At 35.5% G+C, this 25,212-nt stretch overlaps 1 protein-coding gene across 2 annotated transcripts in view; it reads left to right on the top strand.

Annotated features, from left to right (window-relative positions):
* Window positions 1-25,212, top strand: part of LOC105230035 (uncharacterized) — a 148,604-nt gene that overhangs the window by 76,524 nt on the left and 46,868 nt on the right. For both annotated transcript variants that reach the window (XM_049450739.1, XM_049450740.1), the window contains exon 2: window positions 479-1,355. In XM_049450739.1, the coding sequence (XP_049306696.1) occupies window positions 479-1,355 (877 nt within the window). The remainder of the gene's footprint in view (window positions 1-478; window positions 1,356-25,212) is intronic.

The raw sequence follows: 25,212 nt of genomic DNA, 5'->3' as shown, positions 1-25,212 counted from the left end.
AAACCAGCAGCTCATACAAGCTCATTCAAGCAAGCAAGCATGGCAGAATTGAACGAAATTGGGTTGGCTGCTACTCAAGCCGTGATTACTCTTTAAGGCATTGCGTTGACAATGATCGAGAGTTCCAACAATTAGCAGCAAATTTCCAAAACTAATATTGAAAATCACAAAAACCGTTGAATATACACATATTTAAGAATAGTTGTACTGCTAGGCAAGAGAAATTCGCTGCTGAAAAGAAACAAATAAACAATAAGCAGAGAAATACATAAAGTAGCAAGACAATCAATTATCTGTTGGTGGCTTGCTTTATACCAAATTAAGCTAACATTTATTTGAGTAAATAAAAACTTAAATAGCGCACAATTAGTGCTTGCCACCGCAGCAAAGAATAAGTCTTCCAAAAATCAGTCAATAACTTTTTTATCTTATATATTATTCCAAAGCTTTTAATATAAAAATTTTATTTTTCTTGCAGAGCCAGGCTTTGGCATTGACACGCGCTGCAAATGCCGCCGCCGCTGCTGCAGCCGCCTCAGCCAATGCGGCCGCCGCCGCCGCTGCGCAAGGCATCAAACCCGCCGGCACAGCCAGTTTAGCTGAGTTGGCGCTGAAGAAAGAGCATTCGTTGTCACCACCACACAGCATCGGCAGCGGCAGCAGCGCAACACCGGGTGCTGCTTCCGTCGCCAATATCGATGAAGGCGGTGGGAGTGGTGTGGCTGCGGCCAATTATCGGCGACGCCCCTCGCTGCAAGGTGTTCAAGACAAATTGGCGCAATTGCAGATGCAACATCAGCAGCAACAACAACAACAGCAACATTTACAACAACAGCAGCAGCAACATCAGCAACAATTGCATGAGCAGCATCAACAACAGTTACGTGAACAACTTGCCGCCCACGATGAGGCGCGCAGTCCGCGTTTCGGCAATTTGGCGGCTAGCTTGGCTGTTGGCGCTGCCAATACGGCTATTGTGCGTTCACGCTCCACAGATGCCAACACCTCGCCGAATGCCACCGCACATATGAGCGCAGACAACGAACGTCACATTTCCTCGACACCTTCTAGTCAGAATGCCTCATTGGCCGTCACACCAAAGCTGTTGGAACGCGATGAACGTGGCGGCTCCGGTAATGGTGGTGTTGTCAGCGCCAACTCGGGCTTGGTTGGCAGCATTAGTTGCTTGCCACCGGCTGCATTGAATGCAGTTGCTAGCAGCATGGCGAGCGGTGTCGCGGGTTCATTGCATTCCGGTGTTGCTGGTGTGCCCACACAGGCGGAGCAGTTGTTATCGTCAACGCCGTCGGCTTTGGAAAGTCGCGCACGTGAATTTGATCCAGCGAAAGTAAATTGTGAGTACAACAAATTACTGTTATTCAATTGATCACAATTTAAATTATGTACATATATTAATCACTGTAGATAATTTTGGTTCAAATTTTTAAAAATAAGTTTTTTGCTTTAATGTCATAGTCGAAAAATCTAGTTCTCAGAATTGCTGTTCCAAAATTTCGAAGTTTTTCCACAATACATTCCTCAGTCTGACAAATAATTTGAACGTATGATTCGACCGTCTTTCGTAATTAGAGCATTTAACAATGTTTCACGAACTACAATTGTCGTCAATATAGTCTGTGGACAAGTATTTTAAAACTGTTGCACTCGTGCTCTTTTGAATAAACCCTTTTAATCCTCTCTCTCTCACCCTCTCACTAAAAATCTATAAGCCGCCAGCTGCTAACCAACAAGCCTGAACTTATGCATAAATCTCAACCAATCTGCAACTACAAAATATCTAAAAGTTTGCTGTCTTAAATCCGTCTTATAGCAACCGCTTTCGCTACTATTAATTCCAGCGACTCACACACACAGACACCTAAACCAACTACATACCCAGCCTTACCGGATTTCCTTTGACTGCTTATCCATAAATTTATATGCACACTTATCCCTCAATTATAATGATACATGTAGCAGCTTACATATGTACATACATATTCTTTTATACACACAGATATATGTATATATATACATATGTATACCAAGTAAGTCTGCGCATCCAACATTATAAAATTTATAATCCCTTTTTGGCTTTGCTTTTACGCTTTGGCAATTTCTCTGCCTTGCTTAAGCGCAACCTTGCAAACCCTATTATTATTTATTTCCTAATACTTCCAATGCTTGTTCAAGGATTAGTTACTTCGTTGTCTCCCCTTCACTACTTCATTAAAATAATAACATTTCACACTCGTTTGATCAAATCACAGACGATTCGGTTGTGCGACTAGTCGTTGTCAAACAGTGTGTGCGTGCAAAGGTGGTGAACGAACAAGAAAACAAAGCTGTAGTGAATGTATAATTGAAGTATGTATGAAACCATGTGTTTTTGCTATGTGGAGCCATACAATGGGCAAATCCTTTAATCCTATGCAATAAGCATTCATCAAAGTATACTTGGAATATATGTATAGGTGCTTATACCATATATAGATTTGTATATGTATATATATTTATTAAGCGTATGTATGTTAAGGCAGAATAATGTAGAGAGATCTAATATTGGAGAGTTCGAAGTCTGTTAATAATTTCAGATACATTTTCCAGCAAATTATTTACAGCTTAGGATAGTCTAAGATATTAAAAAAATATATATTTTTCTAAAGTATACTCCACAGACCAATAACATAATTCTATTGGTGGAAAATACCCTGAATAATCTGCTGGAAAGTCGAAGCTTTTGGGTCAATTTGCTACAACACTTAATATTTTAATTCATTTTTCCTCCAAACTGCTTTTTTGAAATCGACGGACGATGGTCCTCGAAGAATATCGCACCCTATCCACTTTTTTGAACTTTTTTTTGTGTGTTTTTGTACCCCCATATACAATGGCGGCCCGAACACATTGGACTAACTCGAGTCTCACCCATATTCCGTTATAAATTTTTACATGTGATCCTCGAACTAGTGCAATGAGTTTTGTCCGACACTGCATATGTTTTATAAAGCCAAAAAATTGTTTCTCTCTTCATTTCTCTCCGAATAAATTTTAGAGTTTAGCTCTTTTTTAGTATTTGGACTGCTCTTTTCTGTTTAACTAGCATATTCGAATTAGATATATCGATCAGGGATCTTCAAAAACTTTAAATGATTGATTTTACAATTTTATACTCACTTGATGAAGGCGATACGCATATTACAATGGTCATGTGGTGAGGGTGATATTCTTGTTACAATGGTCATGATAATAGTCCAGCTACAATGATTTGATGAACGCTTTACTAAAATGCTGAACTTAGTTACGATCCCACCTTTGGAGTACAGTCAGGTGGCGTTTTTATAATAGCAGTAGCTCTTTAGAAATCGTCGTATATACTTTTACCAAGAAAAAGCCTTATCAGGACCTCACTGTGTTTTTGAAATCGGTTGTTAAGATTTCTCGAGAACTATTTAACCGATCTTCATGAGATCTTACTCAGGTCCTTGAGATACAATTTTAAAAAAAAGATGTCGGAAAATTTTCATTTTTGTTTGTAAAAATGTCTGCCAAAAATGCGATTTTTGGTTTTTTTTCTTCGTTCAAGTTCTAAGTTGAGGTCTTAGCTAAAAAACAAATTTTTTTCAACACGGCCGCGTCTTTTTTTTTGAGGGGTCCCCGGAAATGGTGTCGCAATGGCCGAGTTTAAAATATTTTGTTCCAAAAATTTCCGATTTTTTTTAATAATAGTGTGTGTTTGGAACAATAAAAAATTCCAATAAAATATTTAATTTTTTTTTTTTTTTTTTTAAATATGTTGAAAAATGCTGTTTTTACCCGAGGAAACCCATGTAACCCCTAATACCAAGCTACAAAAGTGAGCTCATTAAAGCATCAAATAGGGGTTCAAAATATATGTCACCATACATATATACAAAACAAAAATTATCACTTACCTCACTACATAAGCAACATAACGCCTTTTGAAATATTGAAAGCTTCGAATTTCTTCCTAATTCTAAATAATGATTTCAATTATTTTTAGTATTAACAAGAATTATATTGCTAATATTCAATATAATCATTAATTTTGATTCTTATTTTCGATAATCCACTACTAATGCTGGTAGTCAAAAAGAGGCTTTAAAATAAATTACCTCCACACATGAAATATAAAAATCAGCTGATCAGCCTATCTACCGCGCACACATATGCAGACAGATGTAGCAGGATGGTATGAGTATTACCATCTTTGCGTTGCCCAAAGGCAGGCTTTAATAGCGACCCCTTTTATTTGCTGCAAATAATAAGCATAAAATACATACACATGCATGCCACAAAGCAAACAAACAAAAATGTATATATCATATGTACATGTGTGTGTGCATTCGTTGGCGCGCTGGCTGAAGCTACAAAGCGATGGCATTAAAATAATTCAAAAACGGCTTAGGGATTAAAGGGATTAATCGGCCACGCTAATGAAAATTGTAACATTGCGGTTGCCAGGCAAATATATTCGCTGCTACGAAATTAAATGCATAGCCGCACATGCGTACAAACATACTATATATAAATATGTATCTGTGCTTGCTGCTAAATGAAAACGACTCGTTAAACCAAAGCGGCAGTAAATGATAAAGCAAAAACAAATATTCAACAAAAAACCCAGAACGATTTGTATTTAAGGGTAAAGCTTTTAATTCGCCTTCGCTTTTGCTGTTGTTGTTATTGATTTTATTTTCATATGGTACGGTTAAAGGATTTCAAGGATTTGCCCAAAAATGTGCTTTTAAAGGAAAATATTGATTTTAGGTGCTTACAAATAAATCCTTACGTATATGTACGAGTATGTGTTAGGTGTGTGTGTTTCTGCCAATTTTTATAACGTTTGCATAATTGTAATATATATGCATATGGAGCGATGTGGCGGGATTAACGCTAAAACCACAACACTGCATAATGCCTGTAATGCTTTCAACACAAACAATATGCAAGACTCGTTAAGGCATGAAAGGGAAAGTGAAAATACAATTTCATATAAAATTTAAGTTGAGATTTAAGAACATAAATACAAGCATTAATAAAATTATTTTTCACTGAGCATCCGCCCGATGAACTATTTCTGAATGCTGGAGACAATTGGAAGCGATATATTGGCTGATCTAAAAAGTCTTTTCGTATTTCTAGTGAAACTTTTTTTTATATTTATCTTAGTAAATAAATGAACAAATATGTACCATTTTGGTCGACCATTTTTTCTCACCTTTCCAACACTATATGGTGCTACCAATCATAGCACTGGAGATATACGACTACAACGAAATTTATTGACAAAATACGAGAAAAACATTTTCGACTACCAATATATCTAAGGGTAGTCACTTTTCAATCTTGTTTGTAATACAAAATGGAAGTAGCAGGATTAGTTTATACCATTGGGTACCTAAGGTCAACGTTTTATGAAATCTTTAACTCAAATATAAATGTGAATGAGATTAAGATCCAATGCTCGCGACTGTTCCAGTTTAGCTCTAGCTTTTCTATATAGACTGGATTTAACAACTTTCTTATATTTTTAATACCATTACAGACATTAGTGCCACAATGTTATAAATAAACTTTGTCAATATCAAATATCTAATTCAACTATATGTAGATACTTAGATACCCTTATAACCTAGAAAGTACATGCTTCAATTCGAGGTTTCAGTGTGTTGCGTACGAACCTCAAACAACAACCCCAGCAACATCCGTCAACTGTGCCAGCGGGTTAAAGTCACAGTTATCCTTGCAATTTTGCACATTGCCACGAATTGTTGGGCTGCCTTAATCTGTAGCCAAACAAATTCGCAAGCAAAATTCCGAAACACTTACATACTCGAGCAACATAATATCATGTGAGTGAGTACTGGTAACGGCTGGTGTAGAGGTGAAGCTAATGCGGGAAGTGTGTCACTATTTTTGGTAAGAGAAGAAAATGTATGCATAGCCAACACACATAAACGCAAGATCGCTATAACAATATTAATATATGAGCATGTAATCGAAGAGGTTTTGAGGCGCTTATAAGTATGAGGAACTACTTGTATAAAGAATACTACTTCTTGCTTATACTATTTAACGTTCGAAATAAATAATTTGAGCCTCTCAAGCGCTTGTCAACCGAGTGTATATACATCATACATGGAAAACTAGTGTGTGATAGAGGCACTTGTTTGAATATATACACCTCCAACACTATCAGGCATTCAAACAAGTGCTTCTATCACACACTAGTTTTCCAAATCTCTGCTACTTACCGCCCGTTTTCATCAAATTTTAGTTGCACGTTCAACAAATTCTACTACCTCCTTTTGTCCGTCAATAAACTCGCACATTTATCATCATCAACAACATCTCAATGTATTACACACAAACCATATGCACGCATTGTTGCATGTGTTGCCATTTTGGCGCTGACAATATCGTCAATAGCGTCATTCATCGATGATGTCACCAACTACATTCATAAGTCTTCACCTACCATAGCACCTACAGCACATGGCTACATTTCACCTCTGCCGCTTTGCTTATTGTCAATTTCTATGGTATATGTATACAATCTACATACATATGTAACGGGTGATTTTTTTGAGGTTAGGATTTTCATGCATTAGTATTTGACAGATCACGTGGGATTTCAGACATGGTGTCAAAGAGAAAGATGCTCAGTATGCTTTGACATTTCATCATGAATAGACTTACTAACGAGCAACGCTTGCAAATCATTGAATTTTATTACCAAAATCAGTGTTCGGTTCGAAATGTGTTTTATCGACAAATTTTGTTCAGCGATGAGGCTCATTTCTGGTTGAATGGCTACGTAAATAAGCAAAATTGCCGCATTTGGGGTGAAGAGCAACCAGAAGCCGTTCAAGAACTGCCCATGCATCCCGAAAAATGCACTGTTTGGTGTGGTTTGTACGCTGGTGGAATCATTGGACCGTATTTTTTCAAAGATGCTGTTGGACGCAACGTTACGGTGAATGGCGATCGCTATCGTTCGATGCTAACAAACTTTTTGTTGCCAAAAATGGAAGAACTGAACTTGGTTGACATGTGGTTTCAACAAGATGGCGCTACATGCCACACAGCTCGCGATTCTATGGCCATTTTGAGGGAAAACTTCGGACAACAATTCATCTCAAGAAATGGACCCGTAAGTTGGCCACCAAGATCATGCGATTTAACGCCTTTAGACTATTTTTTGTGGGGCTACGTCAAGTCTAAAGTCTACAGAAATAAGCCAGCAACTATTCCAGCTTTGGAAGACAAAATTTCCGAAGAAATTCGGGCTATTCCGGCCGAAATGCTCGAAAAAGTTGCCCAAAATTGGACTTTCCGAATGGACCACCTAAGACGCAGCCGCGGTCAACATTTAAATGAAATTATCTTCAAAAAGTAAATGTCATGAACCAATCTAACGTTTCAAATAAAGAACCGATGAGATTTTGCAAATTTTATGCGTTTTTTTTTAAAAAAAAGTTATCAAGCTCTTAAAAAATCACCCTTTATATGCATATGTACATAGCAACGAAATGCTGCAAATCCTTAATCCAACGGATTTCCCAACACCACATTCAAATGTGTGCACAGCTCGATAAATCTGAATGCGCATAAAGACGGGCACATAAAATTACATAGCCATCTATACATACAAGCACACGATTTGTCAATGTAAATATGTATGTTAGTATATGCTTTTACATACATAGATGTCTGTTTTGTCTTACGAATTTATATCACTTTGAGTATTAGCAGGTTGTTCATCAGTGTGTGTGTGTTTTTGTTTGTGACTGTTTAATATTCTAAAGACATTTAATATTAATTAAAAAATTAACCAAGTGAAATGTTTAGTTTCATGATTTATAAAAAGTATCATATAACTTAATTAATTAAGGTGTGCAAATAATTACATATTTATTTTGGGAACAATCCACAAAATAATATATTTAACGAATGTCTGAAAATTGTCACTTCTTATAATGCCCTGCGATAATCCTTATATAATAATTTGAATTTTTTCCTTTCAAATACAAAACATATTCAGAATTTATTAAAATAACGGTCAAATGTCCTAAAAGTTTCTAACAAAAATCGTAGTTAATGTCAAGTCAAATCAATTTTAATTAAATTTAACTCACAAATCTAAAAAAAAAACTTGAATCATTAGTAAGAGCTGGCAACTCTATTCACACCCTTTCGTAGTTTCACCTCTTCAATTAATAAAAACAAGCATTTAACAATTTTTAATTTTAATATACGCTGGCAACTCTATTCAAAAGTTTTTATAGTTCCATCTTTTTTCTAATTCCATTTCCGTTTACTTTATAAATTCTAAAACGAATAATTTTTGATTTAATGTAGTCAGGCAACACCACCTAAAAACTTTTGCAGTTTACTTGTTATCTAATTCCATTTATTTTCAGATTTTCAATTCTAAAAAAATATTTTAAAATTTTGAAATTGATGTAATCTGGCAACTCCATTAAAAATATTTTTGCAGTTAAATCTTTTATGTAATTATCTATATTTTCCTTTTAATCTACAAAAATAAATTTTAAATTTAAAGCAGTCCGGCAACTCCATCTAAATATTTTTGCAGTTCATATATTTTCTAATTTCATTTATTTTGACATTTTCAGTTCTAAAATAAATATTTTAAAATATTGAATTTAATTTGGTCTGGCAACTCTATTCATGTTCATATCTTATTTTTGTAGTTACATTTTTTTGTAACTTCCATTTGCTTTTACATTTTAAATTCTAAAAAAAGAAAAGTAATTTCTAAATTCGTAGTGTATTATGTGTATTATTCTTCTTCCTTTACTCTGACTTTTCCAATTCTAAAAAAAAAAAAAATTAATGTAGTCTGGCAACTCTATACCAATTTTGTTTATAAAGTGTAATAATCCTCTTCCTTTACTCTTACTTTTCCAATTCTAAAAAATATTAAATTTAATATAGTCTGGCAACTCTATTAGCATTTTTTTTTATTCTTTAACAAGACGTATGCCTATGCTTCAAAGCACCTTCAGTAGTTGGTGATTCACCACCCACACCACAACCGAATTTTGCTGAAAATAAATACAGCTTCAATGCGCTGCAAATACAGTAGTGGTGCCACTGTTGCCACCCAGTAAAAATGTTAAGAGAAGCGCTTAACCCGAACTTGCAACCTGCAAAGCTACAGAAGTAGAGTGTCATTGAAAAAGCTTAGCTTGCAATGGCCGCAATTGTAAGTAAGAACAGCCCTCAACTCAACAACAGTAACAACAAAACACACCTGACGTCAAAAACAGGGTGTTTGCTGGGCAGCACATGACATAGTCTAGCAGCGCAAAGTATCACATCACAGGGAAACGCAGGGCCTCACTGATCCATGCGTATTCAGCTAAGTAAGTAAGCTGCAGAGTGAACTCCAAATACCGACAGCACAGCAAACTTGACGTTGTTGTTGTTGTTGCTGTTACTATTTTGTGTGCTCAATATATCCTGCTGAGAATATGCCAACCGTTGATAGAGAGGTTTTATGTGTTAATTTTTGCGAAAATCCTCTATTTGATCAGCATCATCAATAGTATTCGTCCCAAGCATAAGCTCTCGCACACACACCCACACACAAATTTACCATTTTACGTATGTGTATGTATGTGTGTGTCTTTATTCGCATGCCCTCACATAGATTTACAGTTAGTATTTGAAATATTTGCCGCATATATGCAGGTAAGTGTGAGTGTCGGCACAGTTGAGCACTTTATGTGCCTCTGATGAGTCGGTGCGTGTGCCTGTTTGTATTGGCACCTCATGTGCATATTTACATTTGTATCAACTACGCAGGTGTCACAAGCACATTTATATGTTTATATGCGTAGTTGTAACCTTCGTTGCGAACGTGCCTCCAATGTAGAGTTTTTGTTTGGCTGGTTTTGTACTGGGGGGGTCGGAGGTATTTATACGAAGAGGATTAAGGATTTTCGCAAGAGCTCTTTACATCTAAACATTTATAAATAACAATAGTTGCACGTTGCCGAGCGGTGGCAAGTGACGAATGTTGGCAACATACTCGCCCAACACACACGTACATATGCGTAAGCAGGCTGTTGGCAATATGAGCTCACAGCAATCCGACAATCCAACGGCGCGCACAGTCATACTGTCAACTAACCAGCCCACGAGCTCACGAGGCAGCCAACCAAGCGGCCAACTATTCAACTCAATGACGAGCTTTATGCAAAGGCACAAACAAACTAACCGAACACAACAGGAGCGGCAGCAACATAACTCCACAGGCAGCAAACTTTCGCATATAAATATGTGTTTATACATATATGCATGTTTGTATATGCATACATATACACGTGTGTATGTGTAAGTGTGTTATGGGTGTAGCATAGTTATTGGCGCGCACCCACAGCAACAGCATGACATGAGAGCTTAGTTGAATGGGTTAAGCGAGTTGCGAGCACAACAGTTATTGTTGCATGCTATTGTATTGTAGTTAGCAAGCACCAACACTTGTTGCATGTGTTTGCTCTAAATGCCACAACAATACAATCAGCGCCGCCATTGGCATATGCACATATATGTTTGCATATTGACATCTACACTAACACTCACACATGCTTGTATGTATATACCAACACCAGCAATAACAGCAAAAGCAGATGTCAACTGACCTTTATGCATGTGTGTGTGTTTGTGTGCACGTGCTTTATTTTTCTTATTTTGCATATCAGTTTAGCTGCATAAATTTTCCTTCGCATTTGTGTTTGTGTGCGTGTGTAATTTGGCGTTTATAATTTATGATGTGATTAAGTTTTTGAAGGGAAAATGTTATGAATCAGCTTTGAGTGGCTTAATGCTATAATGAAATGTGATGATTTTCAAAAATTAGCATTGAATTGCCATGCGTTTTGACTTCTAAATGGAGAAATGAATGCGAAATAAAATTATTTGGAGGGTGTGGGGTGACTACTGCATACGTCTATCTGCGGCATGTCTACATAAATCTCGTAAAATTAAATTTGAGTTAAAAGTTTTTGTGGGGAAAAATTATGGCAGTTTGTGGAAGAAAGAAAATAGGACAACTTTTTTTTTTTAATTTTTCTGATAAAGTATTGCCAAAAATTATTAAGAAGAAGAAATAAGGTTAGATGATTCATAAAACATTTTTTGTTCGATAAATTAATAATAAATCCTTATATTACTATGCGAATAAAGAGCAAAAGTTCTCTAATCAGAAGATATTGTCTATGCAATGGTCCAAGCTCGAAAAAAACTCAAAAATTCACAAAACGGCGTTTTTATAAAAAAAATTTATATTTACCCAAAATGTTGATATTTTTGGCTGACCAAAAATGTATTTTTGAAGATTCCATTTTTGATGCGTCATTTTGTAGAGAGCTATACAGAAAAAATCATCATAATCCGATCATTTGCATTCTTTTAGAACATTATTATTTTTTTAATAGACATTGGCAACTCTATTCATTATTGTAGTTTCATATTTTTTCTAAATCAATTTACTTTTACTTTATCAATAAAAATAAATTTTTAAATTAATGTAGTCCGGCAACTCCACCTTAAGATTTTTGCAGTTCATCTGTTTTTCAATTTCATTTGTTTTGACATTTTCAAATCTAAAAAATTTATTTTTAAATTTTGAAATTAATACAATCTGGTAACTCCATTAAAAATGTTTTTGAATATACATTTTTTTAATTTCATTTCCTTTTCAGCTTAAATTCAAAAACATAAATATTAATTTTACATTTTTAGAATTAAAGTATTCTGGTAACTTTAGTCCAATTTTTATTTATAAAGTGTAATATTCTTCTTGCTTTACTTTTACTTTTGCAATTCCAAAAAAATTAAATCTAATGCAGTCTGCCAACTCCATTCAATACAATATATAATTTCATTAGCTTTTACATTTTAACTTCTAAAAAAATAAAACTCTGGCAACTCTGTTCCATTTTTGTTTTCTCAAAAGTAATATTCTCTTCCTTTATTCTTACTTTTCCAGTTATAAAAATCTAAAAAATTAATTTAATATAGTCTGGCAACTCCATTAACATTTTATTGAAGTTACATTTTTATTTTCATTTGATTTTACCATTTAAATTCTAAAAAAATAAAACTAATTTTACGGTTTCAGATTTAACGTGGCCTGGCAACTCTATTCCAAATTTTTTTATAAAGTGTAATATTCTTCTTCCTTTACTTACTAACTTTTCCAATTAGAAAAAAAAGTAAATGTAGTGTGGTCTGGCAACTCATTTCAACATGCTGTGGTAGATACATATTCTTCTTCGTTAACACTTCATTTTCCAATTCTTAGAAAAAAAATATGAAAGTGTAGCAATTATAAATTTTTTATGTTAGTTTGCAGCTCTTAACATGTTTCTCCAAGTATAAATATTATATATGTATGTATATGTACTATATGTACATCATAGTTCATATATGACTTCTATGATCGCTTATATGATTACATTCAAGATCACTTCGATTATTGTCACACAATTTCTGCGTTGATCACACTATCAACTCCAAATAATAGGAAAATCCGCAAGCTACAACCAAACTACAAGCAACTAAAACTTTCCAAGCTTTTTTGTAGCTTACTCCCTACACACCTCCAGTGCTCGCACACCTGCCGAGCTTAAGCATTAAGCATTATGCAAACGCCATATGTGAGTAGATTTGGCACAAAATTTTAAGTCGCAAACGAAATTCGCAGACATACGAAAATGCCAAATGTAACATATGTATGCATGTGTTTGAGTGTGAATGTCACAGCAACATGCTGCACACATACAAACAAAAATATATATAATATAAACGCAGGATCGTTGAAAATAGTTGGCGATGGAAAAACACTCGTGTCTGTAATTGTTGCACCTTCGCCAGTGGATTTAGTAAGAATTGATTTGGAGAGCAGCATGCCGACATACATACTTGCTTGTGCGGGTGTATGAGTGTGTATTTCGCCGAAAGTTCGATTTGCGAGCGGCAGCCGGTAGGTGAGCATGCGAGTTATATAAGCAAAAAGGATTTGCACAACAAAAAGCTTTTTGCGCCAGCCAACATACAAATGCTCTATCAAACAAACACATACATATGTATATACACAAATCTACAGGCACACGCACACATATACACGCAGTTAAATGCATTTACCTTTGTATATGTAAGACAATTTATTCGCATGGATTATACACTGACACTGAAAATATTGTGCGCTTGCTTGTGTGCGACTTAAGCACATTACAAACACTCACAAGCAACTCTCAAGCTGCGCATGTATGCGCACTGTGAAATATATGTGCATGTGTTTGTGTTTAGCACGAATTTTGCTACAAATGAATTCGATAGCTAAATTTATCTACGAAATGGGACAAATTTCGAGGATTCAAATGTGTTTGCTGTACAAAATCCTTAATCCTTGCGCTGCCTAACGCTGCCATCATTGCTGCCACCTGCCGCATGCCGCCTGAGTGCTGCTGCTTTTGCCGCTTCGCCTTGTGCTAGGACTGTCATGTTGCTGCGGCTAAAGCTCTTGCAGCAGTTGCTTCAGCCGAGGCTGAGCACGCTCAGCGCACAAATTCTAAACAAGGTTGCAAGCTACCAGGCTGGTTGTGGTAATAACAGCTGAACTACACAAACATGCATGCCAACATAAATACACTTTGAATGGTAACAACAATAACAATTGCAATAACACTTGCAATTGTAGCCAAAGCAGCAATATACACATGCGCATACATATGCAGAGTTGCCAGCAAAAGGATTGAGCAGCTTAGTTGTATACACATACGTATACATTTTGCGTTTGGTCTCAATAACCCAGTAAACCATTTTACGACTCTCTTGCATTGCTTGTCGGGGAAAGAACCCTTGATCCTACTTTCTGTGGTGTCGTGACCAAAAATCTTTTGTGTTCTGTTGGATTGGTCTCAATTCTTGGCTCTTAGCTATCACAGCGCTTATGCAATATCTTAGAAAGCTTTGTAAGTCCCTCAGGTTAAGGAGTTCGGACGCCCGCCTGAGTACTGATAGAATCAAATCTCTAATTCACAAAGCCAGACAGCACACTTTTTCCTTCTTGTTGCACCATTTGTCCTGAGTTTTAAGAACTCGGGTTGATATTTCTGGTTTTTATGAACCAAAGTCACGAAATGAATAAGGAATTTCATTACCGTTCCATAGTTCTCTTAAATCTCGTTTTCGATCTTTTCGTTTATTTTATTTTGTTTTATTTGCTTCCTCTTATAAGTCAGACAGTCAAATTAAGCACTGTTTTTGTTTGCTTTCAATGTGGGTGGTATGACGTTATCCGAATGAAACACCAAGCTTTCCTTATTTGACAAAGTTGGCCGCTTCTGGGCGATTGCTTCCTTGAAGCGGTAACAGTGGAGATCCGAAATAAAAGTTTAGTTTAGTCGTGAAGATCGGCTTATAGTATATGATTTCCCGGCGAACCCACTAAAACACACCAAACCCTCTTGACGGCCAATCCTGGCTAGAGTAACGTACCCAGCGAGCTCACTGTAATTCGACCACGATCGTTTTCGCCTGATGTTGTCAACAGAGACTCACTTTTCATCACCAGTAACCATCCATTTTAGAAATAAATTGATTCTGTTGCGAATTAGCAACGATTCGCAGATGCAAATTCGGTTCATGAGGTCATTAACTTGTTCTCCATCGAGACTCTTTTATGTTTTACCCTATTTAAACCGATATAAATGGTGAGTACTCGAAATAGTGCTTACATAATGGTCGGACTCAATGATTTCCATTAATTCTATCCTAATTTTATCTTTCGAATGCCATATTTTGTTACCAGATTGCAGTTTTAAAACGTGAGATAAAGCTTCCTAATGAATTTCTTGTTACTAGACCTCATATTGGTATATAAGATAATCCTTCCAACCTGCCCCAACTTTAAAAAGCATATATGGGTTCCACTTTTACTGAAACAAATTGATCAGTAGCTATAAAAATTTGAAAATTCTAGTTAAGTACCAAAATTTGAATTTGAAATTTTCTTCGTATAACTTATAAATTTCTTAAAAATAATTAAATACAATCATTTTGATTCACTTGGCAACATATTTTCCTAATACAGCTCGTACTGCTATGTGCATAACCCTCTGCGTTTGGCATACACTTAAATGTGCGTATTATAAACGGATTAAAATTCGCCTAGCATTGCTGGAATGAGGTGGCCCGAAAGATATAGAGCAACCAATGTATGAATGGAGGCGCTCAGCTGCTTTTGCTGCCAGCGCCTGCTGCCACACTGCAACGCCAATATCAATAAGCATATGCATTCGTAAGCTTGACGACTAGGCTAGCTGCTACTCACCACACCCGTCAGCACCTTCACTAACTATTATAGCGATATACGGCATTATATATATATAAATAGGCACGCATGTCTCAGGATCGGATTGGTATGTTTACGTGTGTGTGCCTGCAACACATGCAACACATTGCTGTGTCATAATCGTAACCAACAGGCAACAGTTTGGCAAAATATTTAGGCAAAATAACTATCAGGGGCCATACCAAGACATACCATAAAGATATTAGCACAAACGACAATACAAACAAATGCGATAATGGCAATAGATGTTGCAGCAAAACAACACATACAAGCATATGTGTTAATCAAACGCATATATTGCAGGGGGAGGAAGAGCAAGCAATCTGCCTTTACCCAGAACGCTGCTGATTTAACCTGTATATGAAATATTTGTTATTGTTATTTTTGCTAAGTTGAAAGGTGTAACTATTTGGCTCTATGTATGAGTGTATGTATGTGTATTGCAATTAATCCCTGCCTTTGCGTATGTAGTTGTGCTTTGTCTCGCTTTCACTGCATTTAAAGAGTTCTTAGAACTGTTCATATTAATTAAATTGTATAATTATACTATTGAGGTCGGCCTTGAGAGTACACTAGCTCATATGTATGTATGTATGTATATATGTACATATGTACATACATATATGCATTTAGTACTAGATTTAATAATGTTTGTGCCGTCTTTAAATTGACCAATGATGTTCTTACAATAAATTAATGAAAAATAATATAATATTATTTTGTTTACATTTGGTAAATAATTTAGTAATTGTATAAATAATTGCTGTCAAACTTGACGAATGATAAGTTAAATCTCCAGAGTTTACTTTATTATTTAAAAAAATTTATTTTTTTTGTTAATTGAAAAAAAGTTTTTTTCTAAGCCCTTGCTAACAACATAGGTAGGAGATAGTCCTCCCCGATTCTTTTAGAGCTGGAGAGACATTTTCTATACTTCAGAGTCCCTTCTTAAAGAAAGGTTCATCCAAGCTACCATTACCAACCCTTAGAGCCAAAATCCTTCTCTCTTAATACTGCAAAAATCTGCTAGAGTCTTACAAAAATGTTCTTTGGTCGGTAATATATCCAGAAATTTCTATTCATCATCAATAGAACCAGCGAACAAATCTCTCAGTTTATGAGATTAAAAAAACATATTTTGGCGTGACCATTTTCGATTAAAACAAGAAAAACCTGTTAACTTCAGCTATAATATCCTTCATACTTGTAAATACCAATATTCCTTACAAGAACTGTGATCGTTCAGTTTGTATATTTTGCATATCTATATAATCAACATTTTCCAATGATTTTGATCCCACTACATTTTAGTTATCGACCCTGCTTTATTTAAATACTCAAATGAAACAATTTGAGAAATTTAATTTGATTAAGAATATACCACTGCACCCCACCATTTACTCATTAATTTATATCCATTTTTGTATAAATATCTACATATACATAAATCCATCTGAACAAAGCAACACAAAATTGCGCACTAATCCCTATACTTACGGCGCTGTTGGATACATTGTATGTACAGCAGTCAGCGTCACCGTCAGCGCCAACATCAGCATCAGCGCCTTAATCCGCACGTATAGCGTTTGCTAAATGCTTCAACGTCACTTTTCATGCTGATATTTTAAATGATGGGCCAGCGCCTAATCCTTAGCTTTATGCATATTCCCAAAGCTATGTGCTCCTCCGCTCAGCGCCTCTCACTCAGCCAACCACCCACCCACCGGTAATCCCAGCATAGCATGCCTGACGCATTTTGCTCTCAATCTATCCGTTCGTTTGCAATCAACCAAAGCAGTCAATGTTCGAGCCGGATGATTAATGGAAAATTTTGCAAATTATTGTTATTACTCATTGCTGACATTATTGTTGTTGTTGTCGAATTTCCAATACTTCTGCGCTTGCGTATCTATGGCTTACGTAGACTTTGATATAATTTTTATGACTGTTGAATAGCAGGCAACAGCAGCGAGCACAAAGTGGGCCTAACTAGGCACACATATGCAACTACTATACATGCATATGTATATATGTGTATGTATATGTCGAAATGTATATATGTATGCGTGTAAGCGTAAAAATAACAAAAGCAGCACAACAAAGCACTGGAGTCACAATAACAATAATCTGACTGGCAACCGGACGTGCGACGGATTTTATTAATCCGTCAACTGTTGTAACTGCACGCTTCGCATTTTCAAGTGTGTTGTTCAAAATATTCAAAATTAAGCGCGAAAACGAAAATTTTCAATTTTTCCAGCAATACGAAATTGCAACAAAAATTCTAAGCCCTTTAGCCAGTTGCTATAAAATGCATTTTTATGTTCAGAATTTTTTTGAAAATATTCAAAAAATACATATGTATTCATACGAGTACATAAATATATGTATGGTATGTACATACATATGTAAGTTTGTCAGCTTCGATATTTGCGTAAATATTTAAGAAATCGCTCGCACCCCATAAAGGTAATTTTGCGCGTAACGTCACATATTTTTGCGTTGCCAAATCGCGTTTAATCCAGAAATCGTGCCTCAACACCGAAAATACCACTACTGCTCTGTCGCTTAAACACTGCAACATGCTGCATGTGGCATTTGCAAATACCGACGAGTCTGTGTCTGCCGTAGCAGGCATATACTGATATTTAGTAAACATACAGTTATATGCACCGCAAGTACATATTTGCTTGCCATTGCACTTTTACAGTGGCTGCCATATTATTGGATACGGACTCAGTGATTATTTGGCAAATTTGAAATATTAAGAAAATAAATTGGGAAAAGGAAAGAATCTGAAGAAAGTGATAAAATTATTTTTCGTTATAATGTCCATGTGATTTTTACAAAAAATTTTCTCCCATATAGAAAATTACATATTTTATTGGAATTTTATATTGTAAAAAACATACACTATTAGCAAAGAAATTCTGAAATTTTTGGAAAAAACTATTTTAAACTCAGCCCTTGTGACGCCATTTCTGGGGACCCTAGGATAACTCCCTACAGGATCATCTAAAATGAAAAAATACGTTTTTTAATTAAAACCTTCATTTAGAACTTGGACGAAGGAAAAAAAAAACTGAAAATTGTATTTTTGGCAGACATTTTTACAAAAAAAATGAAAATTTCGCCACATTTTTTTAAATATGTGTAATCGAAAAACAAAATGCTTCATCCATGTCTTTAGAAATTGTATCTCAAAGACCTCAAAGATCGGTTTTAGAAATCGTGCCAACCGACTCCAAAAACACAGTTTCTAGAAAAAGACGCACTTAGCCTAGCTAGCCTCAAGCGCACAAGTTCTCAAAGCTGTATCCCCGAAACTATTACTCGAATTAATATGAAAATTAAGGACACTATTCCAGAGTTGTTAAGGAATTTAATAAGATAAGAAAAAAATCGATTCTTTTAAACCAATGTAACTTCTGAAGTAAAAAATTCGTCTCTCTGGATTTTGTAAAGTCATAAAATTTATTTTACAAACAAATTTTCTATCCATTTTCATAATAGTACTCTAAAGTCCTCTTTAACTCTCATTATTATTTGGACAACCACTGTACACATGCAATGGCCGTCAAAAATATTTTTTTTTTGCAAGATCAACACCACATATACTTCCACACATGTTTACTCAAATCTCTGAGCACAGCACATTACAACAGTAAGGGCTTAACGCAAGCCATTGAACCACGCATACAAGCTAACAACAATGGCCATTGGAACTCAAATGTTTATATGGCATTTGTATATCTAAAAGTCGGTGTTGGAGCATTGAAAAACAAAATCATATGTCACTAAATCGTTTTGCTTGCAGCAAGCAGTAAAAGTGTTGAGGTGAATTGTGACGCCATTTGAAAATTTTGATATCACTTATAATCAGCGCGCTGAGTGGGGCAAATTATGCTTTAAAATAATTAAGTTAAAATGCGTACTAAAGTATTTCTTCTCTAATGCCGAAAATCTAAATTAAAATAATTTTCCAAATTCGAATATCAAATACCGGATTGAAAAAAATATTCAATAACGAAAATGGAATTAAAAAAATTAAGTTTAATACCGGCAATCGAAATAAAAATTAAAAACTAAATTTTTAATCCTGAATACCGAATTCAAAAATATTAAAAAGTGTAAATCATAAGTTTAGAAATAAAAATTGAAAAATGTGGAGAAAATTTGTTGGAATTTAAATTGTTTTGTCTTTGCGTTAATCTTAAGCTTTTAAATAAAAATTAAAAAAAAATAATTAATTAATTCAAAAATAATAATTTAAAAAAATTAATTAATTATAAAAATTTTTCGGTTATCTTTCTTTTGGTTATCTTTTGTTAAGAAAAGCTTATTTCTAATAAAAAATTAACATATTTTCGTATTTGTGTTATTTATATTTAATTACTTTTAATTATATTAGTTAAATTAGAAATGTATAAATCTTTCATTTTAATCACTCTTAATTTCAACTTTTAGTTTAAAAATAGTTCCAAGGTTGGATATTTTAAAATTTAGTTTTTAATCCAAAATATTGGAATTAAATAGTTCATAACCCTGTATGAAGCTTAACTTTAATTTATTTAAGTAGAAAAAAGTATAAAAAAAATTATTTGTGAGTACAGAAATTTCCTACTGGGTACATATATTCACGATATATACATATATAAGCTCATATTAAACATCCTTCGGCATTAAAGTGCATTAAAAATTTAATTTCTGTACTGAAATGTCAATATAGAGATTTGTCAAAGTATTAAAATGGTTGTAAATAGATTCATCAAAATTAAAAAATGCTCAGGGGGAAAAACATATTCAAATATATTAAATTTAAACCAAGAGCGTTATTTTGATTGCAGTAAAAACGCATGAAAAGCGAGATGTGATATTAAGAGTTTTTTAAAAGGGCACTACAAAAGTAGACCGATAGGGTCAGCGAACGACCACAAATTTTTTTCCGCTTTTTGGCATTTTTCTTCAATAAGATTTGCCATTTTATCATGAAAAGACATACGATCCAAAAACGATCCGAAATTATTAAAATTTACTACCGAAATTCAAAGCCAGTGCCATCAACTTTAAGAGCTATTAGCTGTTGAAAAGTTTTTGAAGTAACTATCCGAATAAAATTGCAGAATTGTACTTTAAAGCTCAATTTAAAAATTGGATTGTTGCTTTAAAGAAAAACTTTCAATTTTGTAATTCAATTTTTCTCTAAAAAAAAAGTGCTCCAAAGGCAGTTGTTTCAAAATAGGTTAGATAATCGATAGAAGATATTTCAACATCTTCTAACTCCTAGTCCTACTAACTCTCTCTACAAATCTCTCCATTTTCATGCTTTCAACGGAGAGCTTTCTATGTTTTTTTAATTAGTTTTTTTATTTTCAGAATTTTTTATTAATATTTTTAATATTTTTTTGATAAAACCATAATTACTCTGAAAAGCTTGAATTTAACAGAATATGCATATCGATAAAAAATATTTATATTCAATATTACCAATAATATTTATTTATATGCCATACAAAATTTAACCCTTGAATTTCCTACACGCGCTTAAATGCGCTATTCCTTCCAACTTCTCTTCACTTGTCTCCAGCAAAATCCAAAAGCCAAAGTGTTCGCTTAAAACTTTCAAATCCTTGAAAGAAACAAACAAACAAACACTAGCTTTATTAAAAGTGTCTAAGCAACACCCATTCGGCGCAGCGAACGCAGCGTTAAGAAATCCGACAACAACAACACGCATAATATAATATATACAAGTAAAATATACACTCAAGCAATAACCGCACACTCACAGAGCAAACAATATGCGAAGGAATATAAAACGCTTAACCTTCTTGCTGGCGCAAAAGGATTCAAACTTCGCAAATCCGCACGAAGCGCCCAACATACTTACCTACATAAACTTCTATTTATACATAGGTATAACCGAGCACTTATCCGTCGTGGCTGCGCTGCCAGTGTAAATCTCACAAGGACGTTGCCGATAAGCACTCGGCATTGTCGTAAACCACTGTTTGCAACAACAAAAGAAAGCGCGTATAAAGCCCTCAAGCAGCTACTGTGACGCCAGCGAAGATATACTTACGGATGAGAAGGTGCTACACAACAAATCTGCCGGCAACGAAAGCTCTAGCAGAGCCGAAGTGAGCACGTGCACAACAAAACCAGCAACATACCGTTTTAGCTCACACTTTGTTGCCTGCTTGTTTGCGTTGCGTTGCTGCGTGGTTTAGATTTGCCGCCAAAATCGAAGACACTCAGCCGCATCGGCGCTGCAGTCCTCTCACACATTGTGAATGTAGTGCTCGTTGCTGCGTCTACACAACCACCACCGTTTGTTGCAGCAACAACGGTTACAGCGCTAGCAACAGCAATACGCTGAATCCTTTATCCCTTTATCTGGATTTAACTCTAATCTCATCAGACACAAATGAAGAGCATTTCCTCATTCTCTAACCCCTTTACCGGTGCTTCCGGCTTTGAGTTGGAAACTTGTATGCCAGTCTTGCCACAGTTACTGTTGCCACCCATTGTTGTTGGTAGTGTTGTTGGGGATAATGTAAAGGGTGTTGTTTGTCCCTGTTTATAAGCGCAACCAAGCGTATGTTACAAACGCACAGATAATGGCGGGAATGCGTTACATTAGAGATATATGTATGTATGTATGAGTGCTGCTAGACGTCGACAATGGCAAAATGTATATGACAGCCAGTTAGTGTTTTAAATGAAATTAATTGCGCCGTTTAAAAATAATAAAGCTGAAGTGAATATTTTAACAATACAGATTAAAATAATGTGCCGATATCGGACCACTATAGCATATAGCTGTCATACAACCTGGTCGGTCAAGATCCAGTTCTTGTATAGAAAATATTTTTATTTGACGAGAAATCTTCACAAAATTTGACATGGTTTATTGTTAAAAGTAAAGCTACTATATCCAAACAGATTGTTCAAATCGTATTGCTATACCATATAGCTGTCATACAAACTGACCAATCAAAATTCAGTTATTGTATGGAAAACTTTTTTATTTGACAAGATATCTTCATGAAATTTAGCATAGAGAATTTTCCAAAGCAACGGTACTGTCTCCGAAAATATTATTCAGATCGGATTACTATAGCATACAGTTGTCATATAAACTAACCAAACAAAATCAAGTTAAACATCTTTCTATGAGCTTTCATGTTCTAAGAAATGGCACTATCAAAGCCGGTACAGCCGAAGTTCTTTCTCATTTTATGTAAATTTTGAAATATTAAGAAAATATAAAAAATATATACCCTACACATTATCATTTATTGAAAATAAATTTCTGAAATGCAAACAGTGATTATTTAAAGAATAGCAAAATACCTCCTACATACATACACCATTTAAAAACTTGTTCCATCACCTCCTCGCACATACCTCTCCGACTATGCGCACACACCGCCTCTGTCTGCAACGTTTTATTGATCGACGGATTATCCTGGCGCATTAATTTAGGAAACAGCCCAGCCAAAGCAGAACACGCAACTAGAGAGTATGAGAGCCGGCGAGAGTCCAAAGCAAATACAAATAAAAGGAAGCGCCAACAAAATATGGGGGAGGCTAAATGTAATGAAGTGCCGGCTTTGCTTAGCCCCAAATCGCATATGGCATTCCCTTTGTCCGTTAGACGCTTTAATGATGCGCTATTTAAGTGTATGAGTGCAAATACACAGACAAAGCTGCGTACACGTGCACATTTCAGTGTATAAATATAGAGTCTTTAATCCGCAGTTCGCTCGCCTTCACTGTGTGTGTGAGGGGATTGCCTTTTGAGACTAGCATGGAAATGAGTAAGGCTGACGCTGTCTGCTGCCCAGACTTTTTTCCTACAAACGACCAAATACAAACCCGCATAATTTCAGCTGTATACCTGCGTATATGTAGTGAGTACATATGATTACGCAAACACACACACACACACACACATATGAGCTTTGCATTAAGCTTTTCGCAATTGCACGCGCGTGGATTTGCGATAACGCTAGCAGCTGTTTGCCGCTCACTCCAGATTTGCGCCACACATTACTGTGTGGGCTTTTAGTCGCGCACTCATCACCAACAGCAGGACGCGCTGTGCAGCTGTTGTGTTAGTGTAGCAAGAATGATAAGCGCATCGGTGCTGCGAGCCAAGCGGCACCCACTATCGAAATGCCTATGCCATTGAACTCTCTATTGTTAACTATTCTTAACTGACCCCTACCGCCCTCGACGCCGATCAAATGACTGCTTATGCCGTTCCAATTGTTTGTTGTTGGTTATTCGTTTATTATTTTTTTTTTGTTTTGGCACCCAAACTTGTAGCTCTGCTGATCGGTGTGTTGGTATTTTTTTCGTCTGAGCTCGGCCGCTGAGCGGGGAATGGCGAGCAGCTTTATAACTGAGCGACAGCATATTTTCGAAATAAGCCAGATTCCACATTAATCCCAACGATTTTCTGCACTGGACATTACAGCCGTTACAAAAGCCAACTCTACACCAATATCAACTACTGCCGCTACGCGCTGCACAGCTGGGTGGGCAGCAGCTCAACGCGATTCAGCTTAGCTCTTCCGCTGCTGTCACCGCTCCACCCCGCTTCCATGCACACACACACACAGCTTTGTATTGACGCCAAAAAATATTGTGTGCGTGTGTGTGTATGTGTCGGCACGCTGTGTTGCTGCGGTTGTTGTTGTGTCTGCGTTAATCCTTAAACCGGCAGCGCTGCTCGTTACCCGACATCGCTACTTTTCTGCGCGCCGTCTGTCAGGTTGAATTGTAGCTGAAATAACGCAACAGCAGTCGAGTGGGAGCCGACCAAAACTCAACCTGCTAAAGTGGCAACACGGCATCGGCTAGGCAGTGTCGTGTCGCTTTGTGTCTGATAGGCCAACGGCATGACTGTGTGACGGTATGACAGTGTGACAATAACAGTACAGCGCTCTGTTGTGCTGTTCTGTTGCTGCTGTGTTTGTTGTTTATGTTGCTTGCGATTTTTCATGTGGGCGTGGGATTTAATTTCGTGAGGGATTATTATTTCGGATTTAACTCTTCGTTTTATGGATCGCACGGTATTAAGTAGCACAGTGTGTTGCTGTGCGTGTTATTGCAGAGCCCAAAGGGAATTTTTTGCATAGAGATTGAAAAATTTTCAGCGAAACAAACAAAAATTAATAAAAAATAGAATGAAAATAAAAATAATAATAATAGAAAATATATATTAATTTGTGTATATTAATATAAAAATATAAATTTTATATATACACTGTGCGACAAAACTAAAGAACATAAAGTAGGCATTAAGTGACTTTTATTTTTTTTATGTCTATTGTTTCAGAGCTCAGAGCGGATTCGAACTCATTAGAGAGTTTAGAAAAATTTGAATTTAAACCAAAGTTTATTTAAAAGGTTGTTCATTGAAAGATGAGAATTTATCTTAGTTAGATAATTTAAAAAAATAAAATAAAATATTATAATATTAAGTATTCAATAATTCATAGTTGTGTGTCTGAAAAAAGTTCGCCTTTCGGAATTTTTTTCTGAAGATCCATATTATTACATACATACGTCAAATTTAAGAATTTAATAAAATTTAATGCCCAGAAATTATTTTTTAATTGAGCTCCCATTTTCCCATAGACGATCTCCTGAAGGTCCTCCTCAAAAATATTTCAAGAGATGAGACCGTTTTATCTGGTTAAAATTATCTCAATTAAAAAATAATAATGAACTATTTTCCAAATATGTATATATAGGCAACGTACGAAGAAATAGCCAAATTTTCG

Source organism: Bactrocera dorsalis, chromosome 3, assembly GCF_023373825.1.
Source record: "Bactrocera dorsalis isolate Fly_Bdor chromosome 3, ASM2337382v1, whole genome shotgun sequence".
In the NCBI taxonomy this organism is placed as follows: domain Eukaryota; kingdom Metazoa; phylum Arthropoda; class Insecta; order Diptera; family Tephritidae; genus Bactrocera; species Bactrocera dorsalis.
This window is presented reverse-complemented; position numbering and strand designations above follow the sequence as displayed.